We start from the raw sequence: 12287 nt of genomic DNA, 5'->3' as shown, positions 1-12287 counted from the left end.
AGGGAAAATGTCTTGTCTTTTTGTTATTTGGGTGAACTAACCCTTAGTTCACCCAAGTACAAAACGCAGTAAACGCTCCTTTCACCATGTAATTTTCTTTGCTCCACAGCCCACCAACTTCACTAACCCAGTGTATGCCACCCTATACATGGGCGCCCACAACAGCCGCAACTCTCTTGCCAGCACAGATGAAAAGAAGGAGCTTCTCTCCCAGGGCGATGAGGACATGAGTGACCCACTAGCGTAGAGCTTGGCTTGGATTGAACTCTGCCAACATTGCCCTGCCCTGCCCAACCCAGTGCTGAGCCAGCAAGCTCTCATCTTATGCCTTTACCAACTGAAAAGAAAAGCAACAAAAAAAAAAGCAAGAACACTGTATAAAATGTATAAAATGAAGGACTACTTTTTTAAGTGATTGCAGTATTATATTTTGTTCTTTGACAAAAAAAAAATCCTCTGGTGATGAAAAAGGAACCATTTTATAGACATTTATTCAGTTCTTCTTTTTAATTTTGCTCACCTCCTCCTCACAACTCTCCCTCCCCTCTCACACATATAGCCACTACCTCTGTGCAAATGTAAAAGATAGAGCGATACAAATGGCCGTGGAACAATTTTAATTTTTTATTTTTGTATGAATTGTATAGGGGAAAAAAAGAGAATATTGTTCCATCATAGAAAACGTTGCCAAGTCTTTGTTGTTCATGAAAGAGAGGAGAAGTGTCAGTGCTCACTATGAATGCTTCCTGGATGCTGGTTCGGCCCAGTCTTTCACGTTATGTGTATATGTAAGTTTGCTGCTGGAGGTCTAAAGGGAGAAATGAGAAGTTGTTTAACTGCACATGTACACATGGAGGACTCAGCATCGCAGACAGTGTCTGTTCTGTTGTCTCAAACAACTACATTCAAGTGATTGTCTTTTACCTCCTTGCACAGACTAAAGTTATATATATATATTTGCATATATATAAACCTATTAACAAAGTGTCTTGAAAATATACCCAGGAATACAAACATCAGTAACAAATAGCAGTCTGTACTTTTTAACAGTTTTTTTAAAGTCATTGTATAATTGACATACTTTGTGTCAGAAATGAATGCGTCAATGGCAGTGTGTGAGTGTGCTGGATGAAGATGATTGTAAGAGTCCACATTCCAGGATAAAAAGTCTGGGATGGATATCCGTGGCCTTGGTTTAGCCTACTGCAGGACACTCTGGACAGAAGCCGGATTTTGCTCTGAAACTGTTCTAGAAAGTTCTTTTTGGGAGTGACGGCAAGCTTCTGTGAATTTCCGGTCATCACTGAAAAACAATCTACGACGAATAATTAGCTGAGAATGGTAACATTTAGCTTTTGTTCCTTGTCTTTTGATTGTAAATGTACTTTGAGGAAAGGCCAGGGAGACCGTTTGATGGTACGAACTTCTGTGGGAGATTGAGTTTTTTCTTCTTTTTTTTTTTCGTATTGTATGTAATTACATGGACATGTAATTTAGGTTAATGCTCATTGTTAAGTGCATTCCCAGGAAGGAGACTGATCAGCTTCCTGATAAGCATTCCTTTGTTAATTCTTTTGCCTTGCTGCTAACGCTAACCATCTGTCTGTGTCAGCCTGGTTTTTAGTCTTTCAAGTTGCTTTCTGTGTCTCACTGCTCACCACGCTGCTTTTAACTGAGCTTCTTCTCAGCCATACCTGCCATATCACTCTGCATGGTACTGTCACACACCCATCCTAGAGGAAATGCTCTTGCTTTGCCCCTCACTTTTAACAGTATTCATAACACTTTTTTTTTTTTTTTTTTAACATCCTGTTCTGTTAGATTTTCACCCGACCATGTAAATTAGAACAATCATTTTTCAGTTGGAGAAATTCTTTTGGTGGCAAAAACCCACATGGATATTTGTGGTTCTGATTGTTTTGTTATGATTCTATTTCTTTTTGATATAAGAAATTAAATGGATTTTTATAGTAGAAATGTACGGTGGCTCTGTCCGTCATTTGGAGAGATGGAGAGGGAAAGCAATTGCTCGTTACTTCTTGCTGGAGTACATGAGAAATTAACATGAGCTATCCTAAAAAGTAAAAAAAAAAATAAAAAAACATGAACATGTGGTAAGCGCTTGTTTGCATGTTGCTTCATTAAAGAAAGACCACAAACCTTTGCTTACATACGCCTGCATTGTAATAACAGTCTTTGGTCTTGTAGTTACATAATTCATCTTATTTATTAAAAAGGAAGTGTCATCTTTCAGTCAATAGTCAATATCATGGATCATTTCTTCCAAAAAAGTAAATTTCTTGATTTCAATGTACATTAATATAAATGTCCACTTAAAGAATAGTGTCTCATACAATGTAAGCCAAATTAAGTAGTGTAAAGAATCACTCCCTTTGTGCCAATGTGCAGATGTCTCTTAGGAGGAAATTCATCTCTTTGAGCTTAAAACATAAGACATCATAGGAATGGAAATGTCCTTCATCCATCACCACATCTATAGCAGGTTAACATCATCTGAGCCCTTCAACAGTAGTCCATGTGGAATCTTCTTCATACATTTGTCACTTTCCCATATGTCACTAAAAGTGTGACAGAAAGTGTTGTCAAGGCGAACGACATTCACTTTTTTTAACAACTACTTGGACAAGGCACAAAGACACAATGACTCTCATGTCAAATGTTATGAGCTTTAAGACATTGGTGTACTAGAGAGGTAAATAAAAGAGAAATCTTAAGACCATTATTCCCTTCACCTTCTAGTTGTTGTGTGCCGTTATAGCTGGAACTTTTTTTTTTTCAACTTTTGCATATTGTTGTCAGTATTATAAGGCTAATGTTAAAGTACAAGGCAATAAAAAATACAATCTTTAACAAATGAAAGAATGTAAAATAAACAAATTATGGCTGACTTGTGAGAAGTAACACTGTTTACACAAAAAAGGCACTTCTGAAGCAAAACATGAGACATTCAAGAAAGTTTGGTTTGGCTAGCCTGTCCAAAAGAACCAGTACTGTAGAGGAGTAGATGGTCCTTTCCTCCGAGATACATGCGATTGAAATCTAAATAAACCATAGTCAGAATTAAGTCTTGATTGAATGTGTTGACTTGGCTTGATGTCGGGGAGCAGTCCCCAAATGTCTAATATCAAAGCTTCTCTGTTATTTGGAGGAAGGCTCTGCAAGTGTCTTCGAGGCAAACATCCCAGCAGCGGTGTCGGCATCTTCCCTTGGCTGCCTCCCAGTCTAAGTCCTGCTACGACTTCATAATCTGAGGAAATTAACGGCTTCGGGAATAAGATCCGCATGTTGGCAGGCACTTATTAGTGAAAGCACCATTCCTCCTGCTTCGCGGTTCCTCCAGTCCTCAGCTCACCTCACCTGTATGTATGTACGTATGTAGTCGTCCTCCGACTGGTCTGGCTCTCAATGCCGACAGAGCGGGGAAAGTCTTCTGCTTGCAGCGAGAGAGGAGTGACCCACTGCGCTTCTGTAACGATGCCTGCTCACTTAAAGTGGCTGTTAAGGGCCTCCATAAATAAATAAATTACCCAGCTAAGACAAGGGCTCTGTCCTGTCCTCCCTTTTTCAGTCTTTGTGATCTGCAGCCTCAGGGTTGAGATGGACCATCGGGACACAGGGAGGAAGGTTATAGTGGGGAGGGGGAGTATAAGGGACGAATAAGTGGTTTAGGGTCTCTTCCAACCGCTCCGGATCAACGCGTCAGCTCGCAGGAAAGGCTGGTTTCGGAGATCTGTGAGTAGGCATGGAGAAAGGGGTAAGAGACAGGGGGGGGGGACACTCATGTTAGAGGACCCATATTTGCTTCTACTCACTTTAGCTTCTTTCATTCTTTTGCAGTGTTTAAGTGACTTTAAGCCATAAATGTAGCGGACATACACTCAGCTGCCAGTTCACTAGATACACCCGATAAACTGGCGTGTTTCTATTATTTTGTCCACCCCATTTATATCATTGAGGGTAAGAACAAAAAAAAACAAAAAACAGAAACACTTCTCTTTATAACGCAGTACAGTTCACAAACCACGTCATAAAGTTGAATCAACACCTCCAACACTTAAAACATTATAACCTTCATGCGGGAGGATTTATCGCATTAGACTGTATTAGATTGAGCTAGGTGTTCCTAATAAATTGCCAACTGAGTGTATATTATTCTATATTTCATTTATAGAAAATCTGCAATAACATCTGCAGTTAAACTTTGTTAAATCTGTATTAGAAATATAAAATTAGCAAATAAGAGCATAAACAATGCAGATTAAACACTGAATGACACATTCCCATAACCTTGCATTTCACCTGGTGGTGGTGATGCACAAACAGTGAAATTCAAGGCTTTGGGGATGTAGTTATGGCAACTTTGTAACACAAATAATGCAGCAGTACAACAAAAAAAAACATAGCCATCATTATTACAGTTACAGTACAATGGTCAACAAGCTCTTCAGTCTGTGGAGCAACAGTCAAGATGCCTGAACATTGAACTCTGTAACAGTTTTGGATATAGACTGTGTTCATGTGTATCTGACTGAATGTGTGTGTGTGTGTTTTTTCCTAGAGCCTGTTGACCAAATAGCTGTTCAGCACACCGCGGATGACAGTTAGCAAAGACAAAACATGGCGGACGTTGTTGACAGGTGAGAGGTAAATGAACACTGGACAACATGCAACATGTAATAGGAGGGGGGGGTGAGGATAATGATGACAATATTTAAGGGTACAGTTATGCATAAACAACAATGTTCTGAAAATCCTGCAGGGGATTTGTGACTGAGACAAAGACTTAGAGGAAAATTAAATCACTGATTTCATGTTTTTGGGCGAGTGATAGTGAATTTCTCTACAACCATAAACATACTGTAACTCGCTTCTTAATTAATCCTCATTATGATTATTTTGTGTGGTAAAGCAAATCTCATTGCTGTAAAGCATCATTTTTTTTTTTATTTTTGTTTGTTTTGCGTCCGAAGCACTAGCTGAAGCAACTGACATCACTGTAGCAGCACACAGGAGCTGGAAGGCCAAGCGCGCCGCATTTCAGCCAGGCTACCTTCCTTACCCTCTCTTAGGAGTGGGAAATACTGTCATTAATCTTCTTTTCAGCTGGAGGGGGCAGAATAAACAGTGGTGGTTGAGGAAAGAAGAGTCACATGTTAGCCGGAACACCAACACCAAACAAGTTAGTCTCATGGAACAAGGCATCGCTGATAAAACCAGTAAATTAGCCAAACCTCTTTATTGATGAATGCAGCTTCATGAAAAGAACGCCTTCGAAGAAATCTGCCATAATAATGCACAGCCTTTTACAGTGTCATGCATGATGCGCTGACGTGATCGTTTCATCACAGTCATGTCTGATTGTACTCTGAGTGTATCAACATGTTTTTCACGCGCAAAATATGCTGACACTCTGTACAACTTTTCTTTTTCTTTTTTTTTTTTTTTTTCATTTTTCCATGTAGCTCTGTGCCAGGCAAAGAGGTTTGGCTGACTCCTATCATCAGATGCTGATAGGAGTCCTCTAGTAGTAGAACACAAACAACCAATGATGGCCCAAGTTAGTTCACAGTAATTGTAGTGGTAGAAGTTGTGGGGAGGAGGAGGAGGGGTCATGCTGCATGCACAGTGGTCAGGAGGCATACGAGAGACACCTGGACAACCTTGGCATTAGAGAGGGGAGGGCTAGCAGTTGGCGTCGTCACAGAGGTTGGCTTCACAGAAGAACCGTGAGCCGCGTTTAGCAGTGCGGGCTGTGAAGGGCACGCTCTTCAGTACTGGGGGGAGGAGGGGGAGGGAGAGAGAACATGTCACACCTGAGACACTGCCCTTCTGGGGGGTGAGGGGAGTGGGGAGAGGCGGGCACTGGACCACCTTCGTATTTCATATTTCAGGAGACTGCAATGAATCTGAGAACAGTGGAGCTGTGCTGTTGGTAGCAAACCTTGTAAAAGCCTCAGGAGGTTTTTTTTTAATAGAATTAGAGCTGGATAATAAGCTGTTACGACTCTCACAGTAGTGGCATTGAAGCATTATTAATACTGACAAAAATTATATTAATGCAACATTTATATTATTTACATTTTAAGCACTGATCACTGATTGTTTCCTGAGGCTGTAGATACTGATCTTTTCTCCCATTAAAGCCTTATATGTAGAATTTGAAAAACTCTTGACTTTGGCAACTCCTGGTGGTACGTTCAAGAACGACACTTGCTTAATCCCCAACCAGTTTTCAGTGGGACTGTCTCATTTTTCTACACAAAAAATATACCATCAGAATACTATAATAAAAAACACTATAATCACATAAAAAATCTACACATAGTGGCTTTAAAGAAGGACGATGTAACTAAAGATCCTATATACAGAACTTCATGTACACTATCAACATATTGAGGCTCAACAGCTTTAGTGTTGTTCATGTCAGAGCTAACGAGACAGCACGTCATGGAATAACTAGCTGCTATGTGCTGTGCTCCAGATGTGCCTGTGTCTGGACCACATAGCACAAGGTGCACTTCAAAGGAGCCGAGCAGTGAATGACCACAGTCATCCTCGGCCTGGGACGACCGGGGCTGCTGGCGCCCACATGGGGTCTTTTTAGGGTGCTGTCTGGCCCACCTGTGATGATGTCCTCAATAGTGCCGTCCTTGCCCTCATACACGGGCCGGTGGTCCTTGGCTTGCCGCTTGCGCAGCTCTGCAATCAGCTCCTGCTGCTGCTGCCTCTTCTTGTGGGCCTGGACCTGAACCAGCGGAGAGGAGATTTGTACTGTTCACTGTGCTTTTTGGCACGCCGCGAAGCTTTATTTAGCACTGAGTAAACATCTGATAGCTTTCATTCAGCTTAGTTGCTTGCACTTGGTCTGTACCTTAGGGTCATGTTGTTTAGCCTCCTGAGCCAACAACTTTTCTCTCATTGCTTCCTCCTGCTTCTTCCTCTGCTCGTTATCTTCCACTGCATCCTGTTGAGAAGACAGAAAGGTGACCGGTCTGTGACGAGAAACTGTGGCTCAAATAAAGTCAAGTCAACGCACCTGTGTGGCCCAGTCAGGACAGAGGAAGCAAGTCAAAGGTTGGACATAAACAGGGAACACGCACTTTGGTCAACAGCCAATCATTGCAAATGTATTCTCTTTCTCCTTTCTCTGAGAGCTACAGAGGAAGATTGATACCACTTGCACGCTAAATATAAAGCTAGAGCCAGCAGCCAATTAGCTTAGCTTTGCATAAAGACTGGAAACAGGGTGAAACAACAAGCCTGGCTCTGGCGAAGGTTAACAAAATCCAACTACCAGCATCTCTGAAGCTTAATGTAGGACAGAGCCAGGCTAATTGTTTCCCCATTTCCAAACTTCAGACTAAGATGAACTAATCATCTGTTGACTGTAGCTTCATATCAAGTGCACAGACACAGCGGTTTTGATCCTCTCGTCTAACTCTCTGTAAGAAAGTGGATTAATGTATTTGCCAAATGTCTAACTATTCATTCAAGACACATATAAATAATCGGACAGACACCCCCATACACAGAAATCCTTGTGCTGCACATTTCCTTGAGCAGATCCCATAAATCCAAGCTGAGAACAATCTCAGGAAGTGTGCTGTGTGGTGGGGCAGGGCGAGGCTGTCCAGGGGTAAAAAGGGAGGAGGGGAGGAGGGGAGAAGGGGGGATCAGCGCCGGGGCGCCATCCGGGGGGGGGGACCAGTCTAAACACCACAGCTGCGGCTCTAGAGTCAGACCCAGCTGGCCTTTCCTGTTATTTGGCCTCGGAGTATACGCCACGTCCTGTGGCACAGAGGCAGCCAAAGCTCTGCCCTGCTCTGCTCTAAGTGAGACAAACCAGGGAAGTTCCCAACTGACCAGAACAGAGAAAGCCGCACCGCATCAGTGAGGCAGCGAGGAGAGACACACAGATACTGCTGCTGCTTGGTGCCCTCACCTTGTAGGCCTTGATAAAGCGCACAAACACAGGGAAGAACACCGAGGGTGGAGTCGTCTTGGCACTCTCTCCGAAGTAGTTCACCACATTGTTGAAGGCTTCCTAGAATTGGGAAGGAGGACAGTGCCAGACTGGGATCAATGTTTGTAAACACTGTAGACCTCGGAGTCGTGTTTTTTTTTTTTTTTTTTTTTATGTGTGTGTGTGTGTGTGTGTGTGTGTGTGTGTGAGAGGTGAAAGAGCTGCATGTGGGACAGACGTTTTGCTTCAGGTCTATTCTCAGTTTTTTCCACTGGATAATTTGTGGTTTAGGAGGTGAGGACAGTGTTGGATACCTCTGCTGTCTTCGCATCCTTCTGCAGCTTGTCCAGCTGTGTATCACTGGCCTGGACGAAGCCTTTCAGGACTGAATGGTCATGGAGACTGCACTCTCTCCGGATCAGGTCCATGCCTTTCCCCAGCTCTCGAACGTCCAGCAGCACATTTTCCAGAGATACTTCACACAACATTCAGTAGATATTATGTCTTATTTGCAGACTTTTAAAAGACTTTTTATAACAATTCAATATCTAATGCAAACTCACCTGCTGCAGCTTTATCCACAAAGTGCAGCTCATTGTAGAAGTTTGCCAGTTCGGGGTATTTCTCTTTCACAATGAGAGCTATGTAGTGGAGCAATGTCATTTTTCTGTCTGTAGACTTAGTGTCCAGCAGCTGTGTGGCAAAAGAAATGAATGACATTTACATTATCAGCAAAAGCGCTGCAGCAGTAAACTGTGCGGCATGTTTTTGTATTGATGGTATGGCAAAAAAAGTTTTACTAAACTTATTACTCACCAGATCAAGACTTTGTAATTTGAAGCCATAAACACAGCCTCGCTTGCTGCTATTCATGTAGTTTCCCAAGGCTAAGATGATCTACAAGTAAAGCAGAAGAACTAATGAATATGCAACACAAACGCTGCTGATATTAAAAAAAAAAAAACACCAGCCGAAACGAACACTTCTTACCTCGAGCATTCTCTTCATCTTTGGTGAGGACTTGACGGAGCCAGAAGCAGCGATGATTGCGTTGAGCTGTGGTGTGAGCAAGCTGACATTGTCAGTAAAGTTCCCAACGAAGGTGATGATGTTCATCCTCTGTGTGAGTCTCTCAATCTTGCTGAAAAATAACATGAAACGATCTTCCTCCGCCAGCTGGTCCAGTGGACGCCGCTCACGCTCGTACTGACGCAGCACCTTGACCTCCGCCTCCGTGGGCAGGAAACGCATCAGGCACTCCACAAAGTCGACAGGTAAGGCCTTGAGGTCAAACCTGAACACACGCAACTTATATTAGTAACTTGTTCGATCGTGTCTACGGTTCAAAAAAGTATTTTAAGGCTCATGACGAATGCATACTTCTCTATTGCTTTGCAGATCTCTTCTGTGGTCTTGTTAGCCTTTCGCAGTGTGATGGCTAAGTTCTTGGAGCGATTGGCGTCCAGGAGGGTGACTTTGTTTACCGCCTTCTGGGCTACTTTGTTCTTTGTGCAGGCAAGATCCACAACTGGACCCTGGGCTCTGGTCTTGAAGAGCTCCTCAAACCTCTCCAGATCAAGCTCCTGCAGGTGAGTGACAGTTCACTTACTTGTTACTCTTGAACTTGTACAAACATATTTTTAGCTTCTTACGAGCTCTTCTCACTGATTTTGAGTGGGTGCAGTTGGAAAAAAGGTGGTAACACATATTTCCAATCAGGATTTAGCAGCATCTGAATCACAAAGTGATGGCAGTTGTTGCTTATGTTGCCTGCACTGTTAATTATACCTGATCAAACCACACCCACACGGTCCTGGTGAAGCAGTTTACCTGAACTTTTAATAAATAACACATAACACAACTTTAACTTCGATCATTGCTAATTTAGTCACAAATATTTCATGTTGTAAAGTTTTCAGGGGCTCAAAAGACATCAGATCTATCCGTGATCATCTGCTCGATTTACCTCTAGTACTCGTTCATCATCGATCTCGTTGAAGACTGTGCCGTTGATCTGATTGGGCTTCAGGGCCGTCCAGTTAAACACAGGCAGGCGGAACTTAGTCTTGATGGGCTTCTTGATTCTGATAGCTGTGAAATATATAAATGCATTAACTTTTGCTCTGCTACCTGCAGGAGAATAGAAAGTAGAGATGCTCAAGGTTAAAAGTTGAAGAGTATGTTGTGTTGTGTTTTGCGCTCTCACCCGACAGGCCCACACTCAGGATGACTGAGGGTGAGGCATCTGGCAGAGGTGGAGCGAGAGGAGGAGGTGGTGGTGGGACTGGTGCACCCAGGCCTGTAATTAATGTAGAAGACGATGTTAAGACATTTTTTTACTGGAACTTTTTTTTTTTTTTTTTTGTCATCCTTTATTGTTCTCTTCATATTTGATCTATTTCATTATAATACTGTCTTAAACGTTGTGTAACCTCTTTTTTATGTCCTCTGTGTTCTGTGCTATCTGGGCTCAAATGCCCTGTAAAAGAGACTTTTAATCTTACCGAAGCCTGCTCCTGGTTAAACAAAGTTTTTTTTTATAAAGAACTGAAAACTGCCGTAAGAGACAGAGATAATCTGCCTGCACGCACGCACACAAAGGAAACAAGCCGTGTGTTTCCCTTTCCTGTCTGCAGCAGGAGAACACCGCTGTGACCCATCACCTCGCTTGGCATGGATGAACAAAAATGGGGAACTGAAAATAGTCATCCGCTGAGAGTCTATAGTCAAATTAACTTTCACATATATATATATGTGTCACCAGACATAATCACTATGAGTCATTATGTGTCACCTGAGGCAGAGGGCAGGGGAGGGGGAGGCGGTGGTGGCGGGGGAGGCGGTGGAGGAGCTTCACTGGCTGGGGGTAAAGTGGTGTCTCGTCCTCCTGGTTCTGTTAACCCTGCCGTCGAACCCAGGGACAGCTTCCCAATGTCACCCAGAGGGATCCCGAGGCCACCACTGCCAACACCACCCACACCCAGCGGCTCGATTGCAATGTCTCCGTCGGGCTTCTTGTGCAGACGGATGGTGCCCTGCTGTTCGAGCTCCAACAGCCGCCTCTCGATGTTGAAGTGCCTCTGGAAGGCGGCATCCTTCTCCTTGATCATCCTCCTCAGGGTGTTGACCTGGGTGTTGGTCGACTCGTACGTCTCCTGAGCAGTCACCAGGGGGGGATAAGGAGCACAACACAATGACTCCACAAGCCAAAGAAACATCCTGTTTCCTGCTGACCTAATTTGCTATCACAGCAATTTAGCCACAAGCATCTGAAAGGGATCTTTGCTCGAACACACAGAGCGGCTGAACCCTTTCTGATTCAAGGCTTGCAAGCAGCAATACATCATAACGACTGCTAGCTTACCCGCACTGCTTGCAGGTCCTTATCTTTCTGAAGGAGCAGCTTCTCCAGATCAGCTACTTTCATCATTGTTTCATTCTCAACCTCCAGCAGCTTCTCCGTCACCTGTGATCGAAAGACAGAGAGAGCCACAGAGAGATGAGAGGAGGTGAATTGAAGAATTGATCCACAGCTCGGGCATCTCTCCCAGTTCCACTCCCTCCTCTCTCTCCCCATACGCATAAGTGCATCATCAGTAGGAAAGATGTATCCAGCAGGATGACGCAGCAAGAGCATGGCAAAGCTTTCAGTTTTGATTTTCAGATTACACATGCTGTATAGGAATTCACAGGGATCATCCTCCTCCATCAATTCATCCTCCCCCATCATTCATGACCCCTGAGAACGGAGTTTGTTATGAAATTCCTCGAGTGATGTAAGGGCTGCCCACGACCTTTCCATGCGAAGAAGGTCTTTGCAAAGCAGCGTGGGACACAAGGGCAACTGCCCAGAAAGAATGAGCCAACACAAGAACAATATTAAGATTGTTTAACGCACAGTATTTGCCAGTGTTCTCCACCCTGTCATTATCCCCAACTACTTGTGAAATGCAAACACTGAGTAGATTTCTAATTACCACGTAGAAACAGCCAAGTTAAGTACATAGCTGGTGAACCACAACAGTCTCATAAATGCGCCCGGAGAGCAGTGTTGGTGGTCCAGACTGGGCGGTGCACTTACATGGGACAGGTGCTCTTCCAGTTCATCCACCTTCTCCAGCGCTGCATTCTTAGTCTCCGCATCTTCCAGCAGACCACCCACGTCAAACACGTTATCCAGGTAGGCCTGGATCTGCACCGACAGCTTGTCACTCTCCGTATGTTTACATTTCTGACACCAGGAGAGAATGAATCAGAGTGAGTGATATTGTACGCACGATGTACCGTTCACATGCGAGGACGT

At 43.5% G+C, this 12287-nt stretch overlaps 2 protein-coding genes across 6 annotated transcripts in view; one reads left to right on the top strand and one right to left on the bottom strand.

The window, feature by feature from the left end:
* LOC111218980 (low-density lipoprotein receptor-related protein 1-like) overlaps positions 1 to 1981 on the top strand; it is an 87660-nt gene extending 85679 nt beyond the window's left edge. Inside the window, exon 89 of the mRNA XM_022741500.1 lies at positions 110 to 1981. Within this exon, the coding sequence (XP_022597221.1) occupies positions 110 to 247 (138 nt within the window). The 3' untranslated portion in view covers positions 248 to 1981. The remainder of the gene's footprint in view (positions 1 to 109) is intronic.
* The window catches only part of fmnl3 (formin like 3), a 33786-nt gene continuing 23283 nt past the window's right edge, over positions 1785 to 12287 (bottom strand). For 2 of the 5 annotated variants that reach the window (XM_022741501.1, XM_022741505.1), the window contains 15 exons: positions 12066 to 12215; positions 11349 to 11450; positions 10779 to 11139; positions 10191 to 10283; positions 9951 to 10075; positions 9365 to 9567; positions 8975 to 9278; positions 8801 to 8881; positions 8548 to 8677; positions 8299 to 8459; positions 7964 to 8065; positions 6893 to 6985; positions 6643 to 6766; positions 5682 to 5795; positions 3664 to 3751 (listed from right to left, as the gene is read on the bottom strand). In XM_022741501.1, the coding sequence (XP_022597222.1) occupies positions 5704 to 5795; positions 6643 to 6766; positions 6893 to 6985; positions 7964 to 8065; positions 8299 to 8459; positions 8548 to 8677; positions 8801 to 8881; positions 8975 to 9278; positions 9365 to 9567; positions 9951 to 10075; positions 10191 to 10283; positions 10779 to 11139; positions 11349 to 11450; positions 12066 to 12215 (2121 nt within the window). In that variant the 3' untranslated portion in view covers positions 3664 to 3751; positions 5682 to 5703. Of the gene's footprint in view, positions 3752 to 5080; positions 5125 to 5672; positions 5796 to 6642; positions 6767 to 6892; positions 6986 to 7963; positions 8066 to 8298; positions 8460 to 8547; positions 8678 to 8800; positions 8882 to 8974; positions 9279 to 9364; positions 9568 to 9950; positions 10076 to 10190; positions 10284 to 10778; positions 11140 to 11348; positions 11451 to 12065; positions 12216 to 12287 lie in introns of all 5 variants that reach the window. The other 3 variants (XM_022741504.1, XM_022741502.1, XM_022741503.1) reach the window with 3 other exon arrangements.

Source organism: Seriola dumerili, unplaced genomic scaffold (assembly GCF_002260705.1).
Source record: "Seriola dumerili isolate Sdu_G_001 unplaced genomic scaffold, Sdu_1.0 BDQW01000056.1, whole genome shotgun sequence".
In the NCBI taxonomy this organism is placed as follows: domain Eukaryota; kingdom Metazoa; phylum Chordata; class Actinopteri; order Carangiformes; family Carangidae; genus Seriola; species Seriola dumerili.
The sequence above is the reverse complement of the archived record's forward strand: the minus strand, read 5'-3'. Positions and strand labels throughout refer to the sequence as shown.